The sequence below is a fragment of the Zeus faber genome (genome assembly GCF_960531495.2).
Source record: "Zeus faber genome assembly, chromosome: 9".
NCBI lineage: Eukaryota > Metazoa > Chordata > Actinopteri > Zeiformes > Zeidae > Zeus > Zeus faber.
The window spans coordinates 11958266-11977254 of record NC_137197.1 but is presented as its reverse complement, the minus strand read 5'-3'; the positions used below and the strand labels follow the sequence as shown (position 1 = coordinate 11977254).

At 41.4% G+C, this 18989-nt stretch overlaps 1 protein-coding gene across 1 annotated transcript; it reads left to right on the top strand.

The window, feature by feature from the left end:
- Window positions 1-22: 22 nt before the first annotated feature.
- On the top strand, window positions 23-18133 carry LOC307234731 (integrin alpha-E-like; the record flags this gene model as incomplete). The annotated part of the gene is made up of 27 exons (XM_080006594.1): window positions 23-211; window positions 8695-8800; window positions 9279-9400; window positions 9520-9674; window positions 10052-10211; window positions 11201-11348; window positions 11445-11515; window positions 12185-12311; window positions 12978-13114; window positions 13262-13399; window positions 13602-13820; window positions 14049-14182; window positions 14269-14405; window positions 14544-14695; window positions 14780-14905; window positions 15046-15119; window positions 15200-15335; window positions 15439-15549; window positions 16287-16366; window positions 16510-16590; window positions 16682-16751; window positions 16823-16924; window positions 17011-17046; window positions 17143-17229; window positions 17668-17754; window positions 17833-17943; window positions 18044-18133. 27 exons carry the CDS (start codon window positions 23-25, stop codon window positions 18080-18082), a joined length of 3135 nt encoding a protein of 1044 aa, XP_079862720.1. The 3' UTR covers window positions 18083-18133.
- Between the last annotated feature and the right edge of the window lie 856 nt (window positions 18134-18989).

Genomic DNA, 18989 nt, shown 5'->3' with positions numbered 1-18989 from the left:
GTCGGACCCCTGAAGCTTGTCGATGCGGATGGTGAAGTTCCCTGTGAGGCCCTGGATGGGAAAAACTTTGAGACGGCCTTTCCTGGGGTCCAGGAACTGGATGCTCCCTTCGGACGTGAGCCTGACCAAGCCGGAAGAGCTGTTATCTTGGACCCACAGCACCCAGTTGGTGGCGGGCATGGGGGAAGGAGTCTGCGGGGGCTTTTCGAAGGTGCACGGGAGGAGCGCGTTGGAACCCAGTGGAGCGCTCAGCGTGGACGTCTCGCAGGAACCCTGGCAGCATTGTTCTTAAAAACAGATGGTAGAATAAATCACAAAAAGTTGTATCCAAACAACTAACTTAATTTTTTAATTTCAAAATTATATTTCAATGATTCCAAGTACAGTTCAGAGGTAATTGATATCAGTGGCTGATAAAGAGTTAAATAATCTAACTATAATTTCAATTAATTTAACTATGAGTCCTTTTAAAAAAACCTACAACTGGATATGTGCATGTTGCATTGCAGATTGTGACACAAATGCATTCGGCACGTTGCAAGTTCAGTGAGTGGTCAAAAGAAGAACGGAAGTTGTTTAAATAGTTTTAAAATAACTATAAATGTTGACAAAATGACGAGTATTGTTTTCCTCAGCAACAGGTGACTAAAGCACTTATTATTTTAATGAAGCACTGCATCTGAAAATAATTTCAAAAGGACTTACCATTGGAAGATTTGCATATAGTGCACATGGCCAAGGCAAAAAGGACATTTTTGTAAGCCTTGAGTGTAAGTATATTATACCTGCTGCACAGCATGTTGATTTGAGTGTGTGTAATGTGTATTGTAATGTGTATTATAATGCTCTTTGTCAGTGAACAAAACCACAAGACCTGCATGTTCATCCACGTCACAACTCCGGAAACAACTCCCCCACATGGGTGGACTGTGGGTTAAAGTTAAAAAGCTACTTTATCTGAATGCACATGGACAGTGACATAACTATCGCAAATCCTATTTTGACTTTGTGGTTAATCCAACGTATGGACTTGAGGAATATATATATATATATATATATATATATATATATAAAATGTGATGTGGCAATAAAAGTCATGAATTAAATGCTCTATTCTTCGCTTCCTGTTGAAACCTGTTGTCACTATTTTTTTTTTTTTTTGGAGAGAGGAAGATGAATACCAAGTTTGAACTGTATGTGGTTTCCTCTTGCAACCCAGCACAGTGAAACTGTATGTGCATATGTTATTGTTTTACAAACAAATACATCTGGCCAAGTGTTCCGGAGATGACAATAAGTTAAAATAAAAAACAAACAACAGAAAGCTAGTTTAAATTAATTTAATCCCTTCTTCTTTCGTATATCATCAGATGGCCAACTCAGTGTCATATAGCCACGCCCTCGTCTCCAGTCCTAGGTCAAAAAGGCCAGCTTCTGAGGGTGGGCTGTATAGGGGGCAGCTGGTGATTATGTGCTCGGCAGTCTGTTCAGGTTCGCCACACTCGCATGACGCACTGTCGGATAGGCCCCACTTCTTTAGAGAGGACTTGAAGCGCCCGACGCCAGTACGCAGGCGGTTCAGCGAGGTCCATAGGTGGCGTGGCATGTCTTCTCCTTTTACACCTCCTCCTGGGTCCCGGATGTATCGTTGGATGCGGGAGGGCGCAGCTGACTCCCACGATTGTCTCCAGGATGCTGCCAGCCAGGCGTCCTTGGACAAGTCGTCAGGGATCGACTGTAGCATCTCTTGTGCTGCCTTGTTGTAGGGATGGCGAGACTTGAGCCTGCATGGTGGTGCCGGTGTTGTTGTGGCTTTGTGTAGGATGTGCCAGTCGTTCTTCTGGGCTTTCCTTGCCAGGGCGAGGGTAGCTGCTTCCCGTCGGAGACTGGGTGGGGCGATACCAGCTAGGACTGGCAGGTAGGACACAGGGGTGGGTTTCAGACAACCAGTTACTATCCGGAGGGCGCTGTTGATGACAGTATCCACCTTGTTCGCATGTCGACTTCTGCTCCAGACAGGGGCACAGTATTCCGCTACGGGTAGGACCAGGGCTTGCGTGGATATGCGTAGGGTCTGGGGGGAAGCTCCCCAAGTCGAGCCTGCAAGGCGGCGGATGAGCGAGACCCTTGCGGTTGTCTTGGCCTTCACTTCATCCAGGTGCTGCTTGTAGGACAGCGTCCGGTCCAAGCATACGCCGAGGTACTTGGGGGCTTGCTGGAACTCCAGGCGGATGTTGCCAACATGCACGTCCAGTTCCCTTCTTGCCTCCCGGTTGTAGAGGTGGTAAGCTGCAGACACTGTTTTGCCCATGCTGAGCTGAAGGTGCCACTTCTGGAGGTAGTCTGCCAGGATGCCCATGTCTCGGTTGAGGCCTTCTTCCATAGTGTTCCATGTTGGGCATCGAAGCATGATGGCCAGGTCGTCCGCATAGCCGTACTTCTTGGATGTTGTGTCTGGCAGGTCGTGAATATAGATGTTAAATAACATTGGTGAGAGGACAGAGCCTTGCGGGACACCGTTCTTCAGCCTTCTGAGCCTGCTGGTCTGGCCATCGCTGGTTTGTAGGATGAAGCTATGGTTAGATAGCATCTCCATAATAAATCTCACCATGTGCCGGTCCGGGATTGTTCTCAACAGTTTCAGGTGTAGTCCACGGTGCCACACGGTGTCATAAGCGGCTGTCAGGTCCAGGAATACTACTCCAGCTTTCTCATTATCTTGGAAGCTGTCCTCGATGTCCTGGGTGAGTAGCGTTACCTGGTCCACCGTTGACCTGCCTCTGCGGAAGCCGGCTTGTTCCGGTGGGAGTTTAGGGTCCACCACTGGCTCAATTTGGCTGTGGATCAGCCTCTCCAGAATCTTGTACGGGACAAAGAGCAGGGATATGGGCCTGTAGGACTTCGGGTCTTCGGCGGGTTTGTTCGGCTTTGGCAAGGCTATGATGGAAGCACGGCGCCAGATCTTCGGGAGCTTGGACCTCCGGAAGCATGATGAGAAGAATGTGCGTAGCCATTGAGATGTTCTTTCACTTTGGTGCATAACAAACTCTGGGTGGATATTGTCTCGACCTGGTGATTTGCCCAGCTTCAGTTTTTTAATTGCTGCCTTTAGCTCGGCTGCTGTGAAGTCTCCTGAGAGATTAGCATCAGCGCTGGCTGCTCTGGAGGGGGATGATACCTCACACGATGTCAGTCGTGCGAAGTTTTTGTCCGCATCAGGGAAGCGACCATTTTTCAGGAGCTGGGAAGCAATAGCATCTGCAGTCACTGGACACCTACGAGGTGTTGTTTTTCTCCCTGAGAGCAAGTTGATGGTCTGCCACGCCTTCCGGCTGGAGTGGGTGAAGTCGATGGATTCCGCTACTTCCGTCCACCTAGCCCTTCGGGTGTCATCCAGCTTCTGCAGTAGGGTTGTTGCTGTTGCGTCCATTTCTTCCCTGGTGATCGCCTGCTGGTGTTGGCGCAACAGGCAGCTGCACTCTTCATCCCAGCCCGGGATATAGTTTTTATTGTAGCCACGTGGGATGTTGTGCTTTGCTGCCCTTAGGAGGACTTCACAGTAGGCACTGTATGCAGCATCCACGTCTTCTGCTTCTGGGTCCATGAGACCAGTAGTTCTTCTTTCTGTTTCCACCGTAAACGACTGCCAGTTCGCCTTCCTGAAGTTCCATCTCCTGACCGGTTTGCCAGCTACCGGCTGTACTAGGGATGGTACTTTGATGATGGATGGCCGGTGGTGTGAGCGAGGGAACCTGTCCAAGACACGTCTCTCCGGTTTCAGGTCGTTACTGCGGCATATGACGAAGGCCAGATCTGGGTTGGTATAAGAGTTCCAACGTGCAGAGCAGAAGCTTGGGGGCTCCTTTGGGTCGTACAGCAGTAGTGCCTCAACGTTAGAGGCCCACTCACTCAGTGCTTCTCCATCCTGTGATGTGTGTTGGTAACCCCAATCCGTATGTTGGCAGTTGAAGTCACCTGCATAGATGGCAGGAGCAGTCACGGATGGAAGTGATGATGCAGTCAGCGCTGTTGGTGGGGGCTTATATACGTTCACGACAGATGTTTCTTGGATTTTAGTGGCCAGCCACTCGATGTTGCAGCCAGGTGGAGATTGGCTGGTGGCTGCCCAGCTCAAACCATCTCGGGCGAAGGTTGCCATTCCATGCTTCTTGCTGTGGATGGATCCAGCGAGGGAGAACCCAGGAAGCTTGAGGTTTTCATCTGACACCCAGTGTGTCTCTTGCAGGACGACCGCTGCCACTTTGTTGGAATCGGCGAGATGCCTGATGACTTCGAGTTTGGCGATGGTAAGGCCCTCGACATTGAGTTGGAGCACCGGCAGACCTTGGTTTTCGACGGTGGGGGTGTCCGCCCGTCCTAAAGAGGATGTTCTCTGCCTTGGTTTTGGCATTGGCTTGTACCTTGGTCTGCCAGCTCGATGATTCTTTGGCGACATTAGTTTCGTGAGTTGGTCTTGCACCATTTCTCACTACTCACAGGAGAGGCCTCGTGAAGGCTGTCGTCTTCTCCCCCAACTTAATCCCTTGACATATGTTATGTATGACTTTTTAACATAAAAGCATTAAAATCTCCTAAAGCCCAGTCCCACAATGTCCCTCTTGGATTGGGAACAAATTAAAACAAACAACGTATAATTTTGAATAACTAACTAGAATTTAACCATTGGTAGCATAGGCCTCAGTCGTAACTTTAATTAGGTTTTCAAATTCAAATTTCAAATTCAATTTTGTATTATTATAATAAGTATGTTGTTTTTTTTTAACAGGATAAGTGTAAACAACACTATAGTTTATTTCCTTAATGTGAAGCAAGCCGTGTGAGGTTTTAAGCTCATTGGACGAGAAGCTTCTTTTCAGTATCACCACAGTGGCCTACTTTTAGCTGCAAGGTAAATCGCTATGGTAACCAAACCCGAAACAAATGCTGCAACACACCACAGCAGCTTCCCACCACCGTGTGTTTGGTCACACCTGGTATACTGGTTGCAAGAACAGGAAAGATATAAGTTAAGCTCTAAGTTATTGGTATGAATATTTTATATTTTATATTTAAGTACTGCTGATAATTATCGTGACAACCTAATAGATACATAGTTATACATCAAAAATAGTTTCAAATGTATCTAAATGCAATTTAAACAACTAAGATATTGTTTTAATGTTTTTATTCTTACTCGCCATAAATTTGTGAGATGTATCGCTTAAATGACTTTTGAAATCCTGGAAGGTATATTTTCTTAATTTCACAGGAGGTAGGCTAGTTGATCCCACCTGCAGCCATGCACTGAGCTAACACATTTGGCCCGTTGCCATCTCAGTACTAGAATTAGGTATTGGCCCTCTCGTCAGATTCTGGGCAAGAAAGACAAAAAGCTTATTTCCCAAAATACCAAAAGAGTATCCCTTTGAAGGATAGATTTACCAGCTTTCCACCAGTTTTTCAAGGACTTGGAATTAAAAGGTTGTTGCTGCCCTGCTGCAGCTTCTCATTCTGCTGAAAACCAGTCAAATGGGACAAATGTTTGAGCCTAAAAAACATGTTTAATCTCCTTTCTGAAAATGGAGGACTCACATAGTCCGGCTGTCTTTATATGGGGGAAAAAAACAAGCCACAACCCACCAACATTTTATCAAGTTTTTCCAGGGTTTAATTGACTGTTTTGGCTACATTCGCGCTAATGTAAGAAACTAGAAAAAGTAAGCTGCAATTGCAGCAATTGCAACAAGTAGTTCTAAATAATGACATTAGTGTAATTCAAAACATATTCAAACACATATTAGACGGCTGTTACAGTTATCTGGGTGTCTGTCATATGTGATGACACCTAGTGGTCAAAATCAATCATTGCAAAGGTTTTTGACACTTTTTCCAAAAGTTATTTGGAAAAGAATGGCAAGCCCCTCGTGGATTGCCATACTAAAGTGTCACTCGTGTGTAAATACTATGTCCAAACGGAAAACTAATATTCACAAGTAAGACAAAGCTTTCCTGAACTGGCAGCTACCACAGGAATCATCTTCCTGAGTTTGCATTAAAAACTGTTACTTTAGTTAACTCCCTGTTCGAGTCTGCAGAAAGAAAGGGACCTATTATGAAAAACTCCCTTTTTCATAGATTTGATAGATTTATTCTATGTAATTTAGTCAAGTATTAAATTCGATGATGAGTCAAATTAACCTACATTTCCAGCCTGCTGCAAATAAAACTCATACCACCACAACACTTTTACATTAGACATGAGTCTGTACAGCCCAGACATGGATATGTACAACATTCTTCGCAAAAGATGATAGTTCCTCATGTCCACAACACTTTGCCTCTGACAGGAAACCAAAAGATAAGCCCGTCCTTTGTGGCTGTGATGACAGTTGACAGAAGAAGCAACCTCACTATTTGAGTACGTGGGAGACAAATCCAGTTCCATATAAGGCTGGCAGCCAGATATTCTCTGGCTCTGGTATAGGTGCTCTTTTTAGTGGGGTTCCACAACAGTATTGGCCGTTCCAAGGGCTACCCGGTAGATTATTTTCCAAAATGGAAAGCATGGTTTTGGGAAGCCTATTTTTACTGACAGGTATGTATCAACTTTAACACACTTCTTTAATCGCGCTGGATTTTTGTTTGTGTTAGTATTTTATCACTGTACAGTAGTATCGCAAAAAGGTTCTGAATGTTAAAAATAGTTAAAGAGTTAACCTTTTTTAGATTAAGTGCTGCATATTAAGAAGAGAAAAAAAAAACATATGTTTTACCTGTTTGAGAAATCTCTTGCTTTCGAACAGCTCTGTAAAAGTTGAAATGTTCAATCTTTGAAACAGTGATTTAAACAAAACTATTACAGTAGCATGGGCGGCTGAAGGATTCAACATCCATCAGAAACCAGCGAGGACCTTTTCAGATGGTAACGATGGTCTTTTTGGACAAACTGTGGTTCAGTCACAGGACGGGTGAGTGTCTCCCTTGTTTCTGTTGAGGTCGCGGAGGTTCCGTCTAGATCTCAGTTAACTCACTTTCACCGGCCACCATCAAGCATGTGCATGTGTGTGTGTGTGCAAGCATGTGTTGTGGAGTGTCGTGTGATGATTAAAGACTGTTTCTTTTCTTCTCTTCTGTTCTAGAGTCCTGGTTCCATCTCCAAACTCCAACACGTTACTCGATTGCACTTTGAACGCATCACGTTGTATGAAGAAGGATTCAGGTGAAGAAACAAAAAATGCTCATACTGTTTCAAACGCTCTAGTGGTCTGACAACTTCCGTTTCTTGTTTTTTTTATAGATTCGACTGACGTAAAAGGACTCAAGCCCATTGTTTCAGTTGCAAACCTCTTTACTGGAAATAGTGAGAAGACAATGGTAATATTCATTTATCCCTTAAACCTCATATTTCATCGCAGACACACACTGAAAAAAACAAGTCCTTGGATCACTCATGGGAAGAGCTTTGATTTTATTTAATATTTTTATTTAATTTTCAAATCGGCACATATTTGAAATTGAAAAGAGTAATTCTTTAAAATGTTTCTCACAAAATCTTAAATTAATGCCATTTTTTACATCAGTCGTTATTTTAAAACCAATTGTTTTATTAAAGATGGCAAAAAATAACTATAATAAATAAAACACTGAAACAACAATATTGAAAGCAGGTTTTTGCAAGTCAGTAGTTTATTATTATCATTATTATTAGTTGTCGGAAGCGCTTTGCAAATTCTCTTTAAATTGTCAACTTATATTTCTTAGGTTTTTCTAATTTAAAAATTCTGAGACTTACGAGTTGACAGAGATGACAATTTAAAGAGATTTTTTAAAGTTCTTCCGACAACTAATAATAATGATATTAATAAACTACTGACTTGCAGACACCAGGTAAAACCTGCTATCAATATTGTTGTTTCAGTGTTTTAATTTTTTGCCATCTTTTATAAAACAAATGGTTTTAAAATATTGACATTAATTAAAGATTTTGTGAAAAAAAATTAAATAATTACTCTATTCAATTTCAAATATGTGCCGATTTGAAAATTATATAAAAGATATTAAATAAAATCAGTCGGAAACCTTACTCTTCCTCTGACAAAACCACAACATCCTCATGACAAACTGATATGCTGTTGTCGCAGACTGACACCTTTAACACGTCATAGGTTCTCACAGATGACCAAAAACCATCTCTATTTTAATCATCATAACCCCTGTCTTCCCCATCCATCGCCACTCCAAACCAATACTGAAATGTATGAATTTAATGAAGTTTTTCCATTTCTGTCAGTGAGGGGGTCAAATGACAATCTGATAATTTCCTAAAAGAGCTCAATTGCTGCACGTCAAAGACAAAACCTGGAGAAATAGCGTGAAGACCGCCAGTCTGACAGGAACGGCAACAGTTTCGCTCATCTGTAATCAAAACCACAAGCCTATGTGACTGCACAACTCCACTTCTGTCTTTTGTTCAGGGTGAACAGGAAACACCAGATTCATTTTATTTTAGTTTAACTCCTCTGCCCCATAATCATTTTGAGAGATACAGCTCCTCTAATTGAGGCAAACAGTGCATATTTTACATTTAATAAGCATTACTCATCTTTGGCCAGATGCCTCCTTTTGCTCTTGGTAAAAAATAATTTGAGCCACTTTGAATGTTTTCTCATAAGACAATGAAGTGTCCTCCCGCAGATCTGTCAGCAGCGCAGAAAGAAGCAGGACCTGAACGAGGACTTTAATGGCAAATGTGCAATCCTCTCTGACACCTTGCGAGTGTTGATCAGTCCGGCCACGCTGAGTAGGTGGACGCTCTGTAATGTCCTACACATCAAAGGGAAGCAATAGAGAAGACATCAAATTCACACATTTTGCTCTTTCTCACTCAAATATCCCCTGCCTTGATATCTCCAAAAATGAACCTCAAGTGGCGGAACAAATGGAAACACTCAATTCAAACAACAACAACAACAACAACAACAACAACAACAATGACGAAGATGAAGATGAAGGTATGTTACTTTATCCTGTATTTTTCTCCATAGAGACTGTACAAAAGGCAGCACCAAATATCCAAATCCACATCAACCATAAACAATATTTGTGTGTGTGTGTGTGTGTGTGTGTGTGTGTGTGTGTGTGTGTGTGTGTGTGTGTGTGTGTGTGTGTGTGTGTGTGTGTGTGTGTGTGTGTGTGTGTGTGTGTGTGTGTGTCTGTGTGTGTGTGTGTGTGTGTGTGTGTGTGTCTTCTCTCTGGTGTTCTGTCATTATGTTTTGTAGAGCGCAGTACAGAGATCGGGTTTGTCCTGGATGGATCCGGTTCTATTACAGCACCTGACTTTCGCACGGCCAAAGATTTCATCATCACCGTGATGTCCGACATATGGGCTAAATGCCTCAACGTTAGTTCAAACAACCATATCAAAGAGCCAAACGTCAAACAAAACAAACAAAAAAAAAATGCAACCAAACACAGGTTTCACTTCATGCCGTCACAGATTTTAATTTCCCCTTTTTTCAGTGCGATTTTGCAGTGGTTCAGTATGGCTCAGAGGTCCGGTCTGAGCTGTTACTTAAAGAAAGTATTGAGAGTGGTGCAAAAGCCATTGAGAAAGTGAGGAACATCCAACAAATTTATAATACAACAGTAACAGCTACAGCCATACAATACCTGCTGTAAGTACCTTGTTAAAGACATTTTCAATTATCATTATTCGTAGGTTTGCTGCACAGGCCAGGTCAAATCACCCCATATCCAAATGTCTCTGGGGTGGGCTCATGCAATTGATTTTCGGATCACGGATGATTGGGGGAAATCCCGGATTGATAAAATCTGACTTCCTTGAGTATAGAGATCTTTTTCCACAGAGACTCCTTCGCAAAATGATACAAGACAGACTTCACACTTTTTCCACCCACATGGGACCCTTTCTGCCAAAGCATTTAAAGCAAATTTAAAGCACATTTTAATTGAATGGCACGTCACCTTTAAAATTCACTTTTTCCCCTCACAAATCGATGTCTCCACGTTGTCATTAATGTCCATGTTTTAGAAATTACAGCTTCACTCCGGAGAATGGCTCGAAACCGGATGCGAAGAAAATTATGATTGTGATATCCGATGGGTCAATTTCATTCTGGGATAAAAAAGCACACTTTGAAGATTCACTGAGAATGCTTGATGAAAGCGGCATCATCAGATTCGCTATTGGGGTAAGTGATCTACTTACCCTTTCCTGGTCAAAGTGAAGCGACAGGGAGCTGCTGTGCAGTGTATCTCTTTTGTCTTTGGCGGATGGCAAATGCCACACATGTAATGCCCTGTTCAGACTCCACAACATTTGCCCCGGTATGGCTGTCGCAGACACATTTCTAAGATCGGGTCAGCGACAGCTCCCGATGTTTTTTAAACATGCTTGAAAATATTGGGTTGTCGACAACAAAGATTGTGTAGTTTGAAATAGTATCGGGAGATCGGCAACGAAAGTAGCAGCCAATCAGAACGCGAGAAGAAACCAGGGGAGGAGGAGTAGTATAGAAGCGTATCTGGAATGTGTGTAATGTATATTAAAACAAAGGAATATTGGTGTTTTCATTGCACTTCACTATTCAGGACTTAATTCATAATAATGATAGTTTATCTCCAACTGTCTGCAGAATTAATCCATTTAGTCTGTTTCTCCCCACCCATTCCTCTGCCAAATTCTGCATAATGTCCCCCATCCATCCTTTTGTCAGCACAAAAAAAAATAAGCAGACACGCAACTATAACAACAAACCTTTCTTCATTATAAAGCTCCATTTGTTTTATGTGTCCTTTTGGCAAAGTCACGTGGAAAAATACCCAATTTCCGTGTGTTTGCGCAAGACAGCGGCTGTCTCCTGTGGCTCTTGGTGCTGCCAGGTGTAGGATCCTGTAGTTGTATAGTAGTAGTATATCATTAGAGTGAGAACACCTTAGTCTGGGACGCATCGCGTAGTTTGAAGTCCGCCAGACAACAAAACAAACAAAACAAAAAAACAATAAGAAGGATTGTCTAGTGGGAACACCCCAGTGATATCGGGAAGTCGTGATTTGGAAAGTCAGTTAGTCTTTGGGCACCTTTAAGCTTAAAAATGATCAAGAATCATCAACAATTGGAATACATTTGAAATTCAAAACACCTTGGTAATTCTTTGTATTGTATACTGTTTAAATACAGGTAGGAGAAATCAAAACTAAGGAAACAGCCCAGGAGGAGATGTTGAAAATTGCTGGAAATGAAAAAAACACATTTATGGTTGATGATTACAACGCTCTTTACAAAATTCTGTCTGAACTGAAAACCAGCATCTTCAGCGGAATTGAAGGTTAGTCTCAAATATCGTCAAGTATGTTGTAACACATTTATTGACACATTGAGTGATGAATTGCTTTCACATCAACAACTTTATGTTAACAACTAGGTCTGAACGATGGAGACGGCTTTAAGTTCCAGCTCGCTGAGGCTGGATTCAGCACGCATCTGTCGCCTGATGTAATACCCAATGAGTACTCAAAATAATATTTTTGTGATTACACTGCATTTAGTTATTTTGTTCACACCGTCTCCCTCTTTCTTTGATTTGCTTCTCCCTCAAGGATATCTTTATGTGTTCTTCATATATCCTAAGCCTACTACAGATGCTCAAGCGTTGGGTTGGAGCTAAAGTTTGAGCTTAGTCAGACAACTTGTCACCGTTCGGTCTTAGTCTCTTGCGTGTTCTGTCCTTTGTCCTCGTGATTCTCATCCTTCCCCCTCTTGTCTTGTAATTTGCCTTTGTTACTGTGTACGTCTCCGTCGTGTCTCCCTGGTTCCTGTCTCGTTCCAGCTGTTGTCTTTTTGTGATCACCCCCATGTGATCCCCTCAGTGTATGTTGTTGCTAGTTTGTGCTATCTCCATGTTTGAGGGTTCCTGGCTTCTCAGTAAAACGTATTCTCAGTTTAGCCCAATCTTGTCTTGTCTTATCGGCATCTGTGTTCCCCTACCATATTCCAAGTGGGTGCTTGACACAACGCTTGCTTCTAATTCAAAATGAGTCCCACTGAGCTCCTATCTCTGTATGAGGATACTTACAAACAAACAAAACGTTGGTTATTTAACTGGATTATAATAGCAGAAAGTCCCTAACACAGTCAATGAGGTTAGAGGTTGTGCGCCTTTAGGGATCCCTCTTATTTGGAGCTGTCGGAGCCAACGACTGGAGCGGCGGCGTCATCCTCAAACATCCCCATCAGGAGAGGGTGACCTTCTTGCAGGCAGACTCTCAAGAACAACAGTTCTCTTACTTAGGTAAAAAAAAAAAAGACAAACTCAAGGGTTGTGCTTGTGGTGATGACGAAACTCAACGTCCCAAATATTGACCACATTGTTGGCTAGCTACCTAGATTGGCTGATACATAGATGCTGAAGGAGCAAATTTACAATACAAAGACACATTAGGGGATCATTTTGTGATGACTGATGGCTGCACATTGTCCAGCTTATTATACGGCTATCCTTGATTTTAAAGGATATTATAACTAGCATAGCTATTTTAAGAGCTTACACTCAGAAAAAAGACCACCAAAATGCAGCCAACACTGCGATAGCGTAGCAAACTATTTGCCCTACAAAACATGTTGCAAGTCTTTGAAGTCTTCCGTTGTGGTCTATGTAGCGTCACATGTCACCACTAGCCCCTGCAGTGTTAGCATCACCATGTAGGCGGAGTGATATGAATGACATGAATCCAGGTGGAGAAGTGGTTGCCCATTACAATGGTCATCATTAACAGACTGTGGTTATTATTCATTATTCATAAATAATTGAGCACCGATTGCCGCTAGTGAACAGTTATAATCAAGTATTCTACAGAGCCATGTAGAAAAATTGAATATCTGAGAATTATGATGGTTGTGCCGGGTGATAATTTGATATTATTATAGAGTAAAAAATTGTGTGTGCTATGTTTCACAGGCTACAGTGTACTGTCAGCTCAAGGCCCCACGGAGGTTTTCTATATTTCCGGGGCTCCTCGGTACAATCTGACGGGTGGGGTGTTTGTCTTTGATTCAGCTTCTCACAAACAACGTCAGCTCCTACAGGGCGCACAGGTTGGTGCATTTGATATGATCTATGTTGTTAGTTTCCAAGGAATGGACCTATTAAGGCACATAACAATTCTGTATAACTAAAGTGGAATTCTGATTTTACAGAAAGATACCCCTCTTGGCACTAATCTGCCTTCTCCATATATTTAGGCTGGTTCTTACTTTGGGTCCGTGTTGTGCGCTTTGGACATCGACAAAAACGGTGTGACAGACTATCTGCTAGTAGGAGCATCATTATTTTATGAAAGAGGAGAGGACGGAAGAGTTTATATATACAAGCTGGAACAGGTAAGCGGAAATAGTAATGTTGAAATAGCTGAAAACAATGGCTGTTCTTAAATTTAAAAATAAATGGCTTGACAAACTCTGTGATAGTCGGCAAAATGTCCTGCTGGTGTTATATTAAGTGATTGTGTGACATTATTCTTCATCTTATTTTACAATAAATTAGAAATTTTATTATAACGACTAAACAACTTTTCATCACTAGGGAATGTTTCAAAAGGTGGACTTTGAGTGGCAGGGATTGGAAAGGTATGAATTTGCCAGATTTGGCTCAGCCATTGCCAGTGTCGGGGACCTAGACGGGAACATGTTCAACGACGTGGCAGTCGGGGCTCCACTGGAGATGGACGAGGATTCAGAGAGTTCTGGCAGTATATATATTTACAATGGCGTGCAAGGGGGACTACAGCGCCACTTTTCGCAGGTAGTCCCTTTTCAAAATATCTTTAATATATAACATTTTATCCATGAATTACCATCTCTGATATGTCAATCGGTACTATTGTCCCTGCGTTCTAACATGCATTCTCCCCAATGACTTGATGACAAATCATAAGCAGATTTCCAGGAAATCCACTAATAATCAGACCTCAATGTACAGTATAACTGAGAATATAAGTTGAATTGAGAGTGTTTACATTTATTCCTGCAGAGAATTTCCCCTGCAGACTTTGGCATGAAACTCCGGCATTTTGGGCAGTCTTTGAGTGCTTTTTCTCACAAAGTGGACAAAAACAGACAGCTCTACATGGGTGTTGGGAGTGAAGGCACAGTAACTATTCTGGAGTGAGTTGAAAAATGTTACAAGATTTTACCTGGCTAAAATACACTTAAATCTAAAACCTAAAATGTACCCATGGACACTTTCCCAGAACCCTTCCCGTCATTGGCTTCGAACCCAGAGTTACCGTGATTCCAAAAAACATCCCTTTATTATGGCAGATGAACCAACAGATTAAGCAGGTCACTTTGAAAATCTGCCTTAACACACAGAAAGGAAATATCGCTGGTAAGTGTTCATGTTAACCAACCATTTATTGGAAAATGTCAAATATATATAGCATAAAACTTGTGGATTTGCATGTGCTATATGTATATGGATATCTGTGATGGCTAAACACACTTTTCTGCCCATTCTCCCCCAAAGAAAGTGAAAATCTTTCAATCCCCTTCAATATTGATCTGGATGTGGGTCAAAACATAAAGCGACTTGATTTTGAGAATAAAGTCTACAAAGAAGGCCTCTTTACATTACAGTCTGATAAAGACTGTCTTCCTACTATATATCTGAGCTTTGTGGTAAGTCAACTACATGTATAGGGCTCAAAGAAATACAATACAACATAGACAATTAATCTTCAAACACTGTTTTGCTCTTTTAAGGGCTGCCATGATTGTTTCTCACCTATCGTGGTCAGAATGAATTTCTCTTTGAACACTTCTACTTCAAGTGCTGATAAACCTCTGCGGATCTTGGATGCACTAACACCGAATGTGGTTTTGGAAGAGGTGATGCTTGTTATGTGTTTGGCTTAAAAAAAAAATATCTAAAAGTAGTTTGGTGTGTACTTAATATTTAGCACAAGCCAAGACGTTTGACCAATATTCGACAGGTAATATATAAATACAATTTAATGATTTTATTGCAGGTACCATTTGAAAACGAGTGTGCTGTAAATGCCACCTGTGTTGGAAGCATATCTCTGGCAGATTCAAGGCTTACGTGAGTCAGATTTCATTGCCAAAACGCAAAATACATATTGAGGACTACATATATATATATGCCGTGTCTTTGTCCATTAGTCACCAAGTCGTCGTCATTGGATTGTCCGAGAGCAACGCGATGTCCTTCAATCTGACCAACAGTGGGCATGGAGCCTTCAGAACCATGCTGGTCCTGACGTACCCTAATGTTCTGGAGTACAGCCGAGCGACACTGGTAATTTAACATTCTGGTTCAAATCCAATATACACAATCATGAGTGCATTTTATTCCCTCTTGAAATAGTGCAGAAATTCAAAGCAAAATTATCCTTGTCTAGAATTCCCACAATTCTACGCTCAAGGGCTTGCCGTGTGAAAATGACATCCAAGAAAGCTTTTCATGGCTGAAGTGTCGTCTTCTGCATCCAGTTTTCAGGAGAGGTGCTGAGGTAGGTTTGGAGGAGTGGATGGTTTGTGTGTTTTTTTTAAATTAACACAACATGTATTATATCACCAAAATTAAAGGGTTGCACACTTTGAAATTCATTTGTTACATTTTTATCAAACAATATTTTTCCTTCCGCTGTCACGTACACACTATACAGGAAGACCTTCTGCTAAAATTGAGTCAATTCAAATGTATTTATACTCTTCAGACTGCAGACATTTGTGGCATCAACTGCCAATTTTTTCGCTACTTAGTTCTTCTAATTCAGTGAGAACATTTCAAAGTCGTCCTCTTTGTTTACAAAGCAATACATACAATAATACGACACAAATGCTATCACACGCCACAAAAGAGATGCAGCCACATGTTTTCCTTGCTTGCCTTTTTGTTAAGCACTTTGTAAAACACGTAAAGATTTTTTAATGTCAGTAAGGACCCCCACCAAAAACATGCGCACATCATCGTCCGACCAGCGATGGACACTCGTCACCAGGTTCCCGGGCGCGTCGACGAATGCTGCCCACTGCTCCTGGCTGCCCCTCCGGCGGAAGGACAAGCCAGGATGGGTTACATGCAGAGGCCTCATTTCACTGGCCACCATCTAAAAGCGTGTGCATGTGGTGCGGTGTGTTGTATGATAATTAAAGATTCTTCTTCTTCTAACAGAGCAGCCAAAAGAAGAAGAAGATTAGTCAAACACAACAATTCTTATTTCAGTGTTTTTTGGTGTTTCCACAGAGCCACTTCACCATCCATTGGCGCATTACGAACGGGACGTCTGAGATGGTGGATGCTGAAATCCATGCAAATTTAACATGGTCTGCAATAGTACTCAAAGCATGATTATAATTACTTTACATAAATTCGACAACTTGGGTTCTCCTTTAACATTTGACAATTAAGAAAAAACAAAACTGAAATAATATTTTCGTTAAGATTGTCTCATTTTCTTTTTATTTAGTGCAAATCGAGGCATCCAAGTGTTGGATACCAAAACATACAATTTTAGGATCAAGAATGCCTTAAAGGTTCAACTACAAGGGTGAGCCTCTTCAAGAAGTAGGAAAAAAAACAACACAGTCAACTGAAACATAGGTGGAATTGATTTAAAATATTAAATTGATTTTTTACAGGGAGGCCAGCCCAAACATTGTGAAAATCATCGACTCTGTTGAAAAAACAGACATCTCCTTCACATTCAAGGTCTGTTTTCTCCTACAAGACTCAATGCATTTTGATACATGATCACTTTTTCACTCATTTTCTTTTTTTAGCTACTTGGTGAGAATAAATACAGTGCAACTTTACGCGTAAAGATTGAGATAAGGATCCCTGCACACCACACACACGTGGAAATAAATGCAGTGGAACCTGAGGTAAGCCAGTAAAAGTCATTGTATGTTGTTACAACTGCAATCTATGTGAGTTTCTATTAAAAAAAACCTATCTGTTTGAATTACAGGATAAATGTAAAATGCCTTTGGATAAAGTCGTGTCTGTAAGTACCTGAGTTTCCTACATATCTTGTAGTTAAAAAAAAAATAAAAATGTAATACCCATACTGGAATAAATTCATGAACTCCTCTTTGTCAAGACACGAGGAGAGTATTCCATTCAATGCACGGTGGTGGATTTGCAAGATATCAAAGTCATGGCTCACGCTTCAGTTAGTGATGTTGAGGTGGGTGCAGGCTATCTTTACAAGACCTATGGAAAAGGAAAATAACATTTCTAGGTGGTACGAATTGAGTTGTCGCGTCTTGTATCCTATTCTTCGGAGAAGTCGAAATACACATGTAGACAGTGGTCCAGTGACAGGAAAAAGTCCTTTGTCAACAATATATTCTACTTATATTGAATGGAATTGAATTTGGCCGATGTTTCGTCGAGATTATGCATAACACGCACCTTTTACTTTATGAGCAAGAGTTTATTTTTTTATGCAGTACCTGGTATCTTATGTTACTGCTACAGTACTCACTTTCTTTTAATGGGCTCATTCAGCATTTAAACCCGAAAGCTCAACACTGAAATGCCATAAAAAATTAAATATTATTACCTGAGTGAAGACATTTCACGTTTCATGTGAGTTTTGGAGTCACCTCTATTCTCTGACTAGGGCTCATCCAGTGGCATCACTGCCTTGGCCAACATGGAGTTTGATGACCAGTACCAGCTTCTGAACAGCAACATGAAATCGGCAAAAGTATCTATATTTAATGGTTTAATCTGTGCTTCTGGTGTCGAAAAAAATTAATGCTAATCATTAATTGTGCATCTTTAGGCGCATGTAATGATACTTAAACAGGAAGTGGTGAAGTCCAAACCTGCCATCATTGCTGGATCGATAGGAGGCTTTTTGGTCCTGGTGATATTTGTTGTTATTCTTTTTAAGGTAGGCTTACATGTGAGGTGGGAAATAATGCTCGTAAGATTGACAGATTTCACCGAACAATTGTTGGATTAATACAATTCATCAAACGACTCTCTTGCAGTGCGGCTTTTTCAAGAAACGTGACCAGACTGCTCAATGAAGACTAATCAAAACTCCTGTTACATATACATGTATTCATTGAGCAGACACTTTTGTCCAAAGTGACTGTTAGCACCGTTTGTTAATAATGTGCAATGTTAGTGAACGAAATCCAAGAAGCATCTTTCCCCCCCCCCCCCCCCCAATCGCTTTGAATGTAAATACATTTTTTTTTGCATGACATGCATCTACAACTTCAATAAACTAAATAAACTGTAACATTTTTTGATCACAGAACATTTCTGGTTTCGAAAGTCGGTACTCCGGTAATCTCGCGCAGCCACCCCTCCGGGTCGAATCTGTGGTTTTGTTGGTGAATGGAATCCGTTGGTGTGGTTTGCTGTTTGGGCAAATCCATGCTCTCCACACACAAGAGGAACAAACTGTTAAATGTATCATGATATGTCGTCGTGTGTGGGGCCTCTAACATGCACAACATCTGTTAAGATTTGAAAAATCTTTTTTAGTGTGGGCCAGTCTTAAGTATCTAATAATAATAATAATAATAATAATAATGATAATAAAAACTAGTGCAAATAATGACTATCGAATTATCGATCCTAATTACTACAATAAGTGACCGTTAGCCCCGTCGGTAAAAGGACTGAAAAACAGCTAAACTACAGTGTAGCAGCCACAGCTAGTTTAATACTGAGTTAGGTACAAACTCAGTTTAAACTACAATAAAATCCCGCACATAAATTCCGCGAACATTACAGCACGAAACAAATAATTACAGGTGTATTTATTTTTTATTTTTTTACGAACAACAGAGGAATGATCATACCTGCAAATGGGGAGAAAGATGTCGATGATGAGTTTTCTCTTCCAAAGCTCATGTATGAGGATGAGGAAAAGCGCCAGTGTCCCCCCCCCTAGTGTCCAAATATAGGCTTTAGCGATCGCTC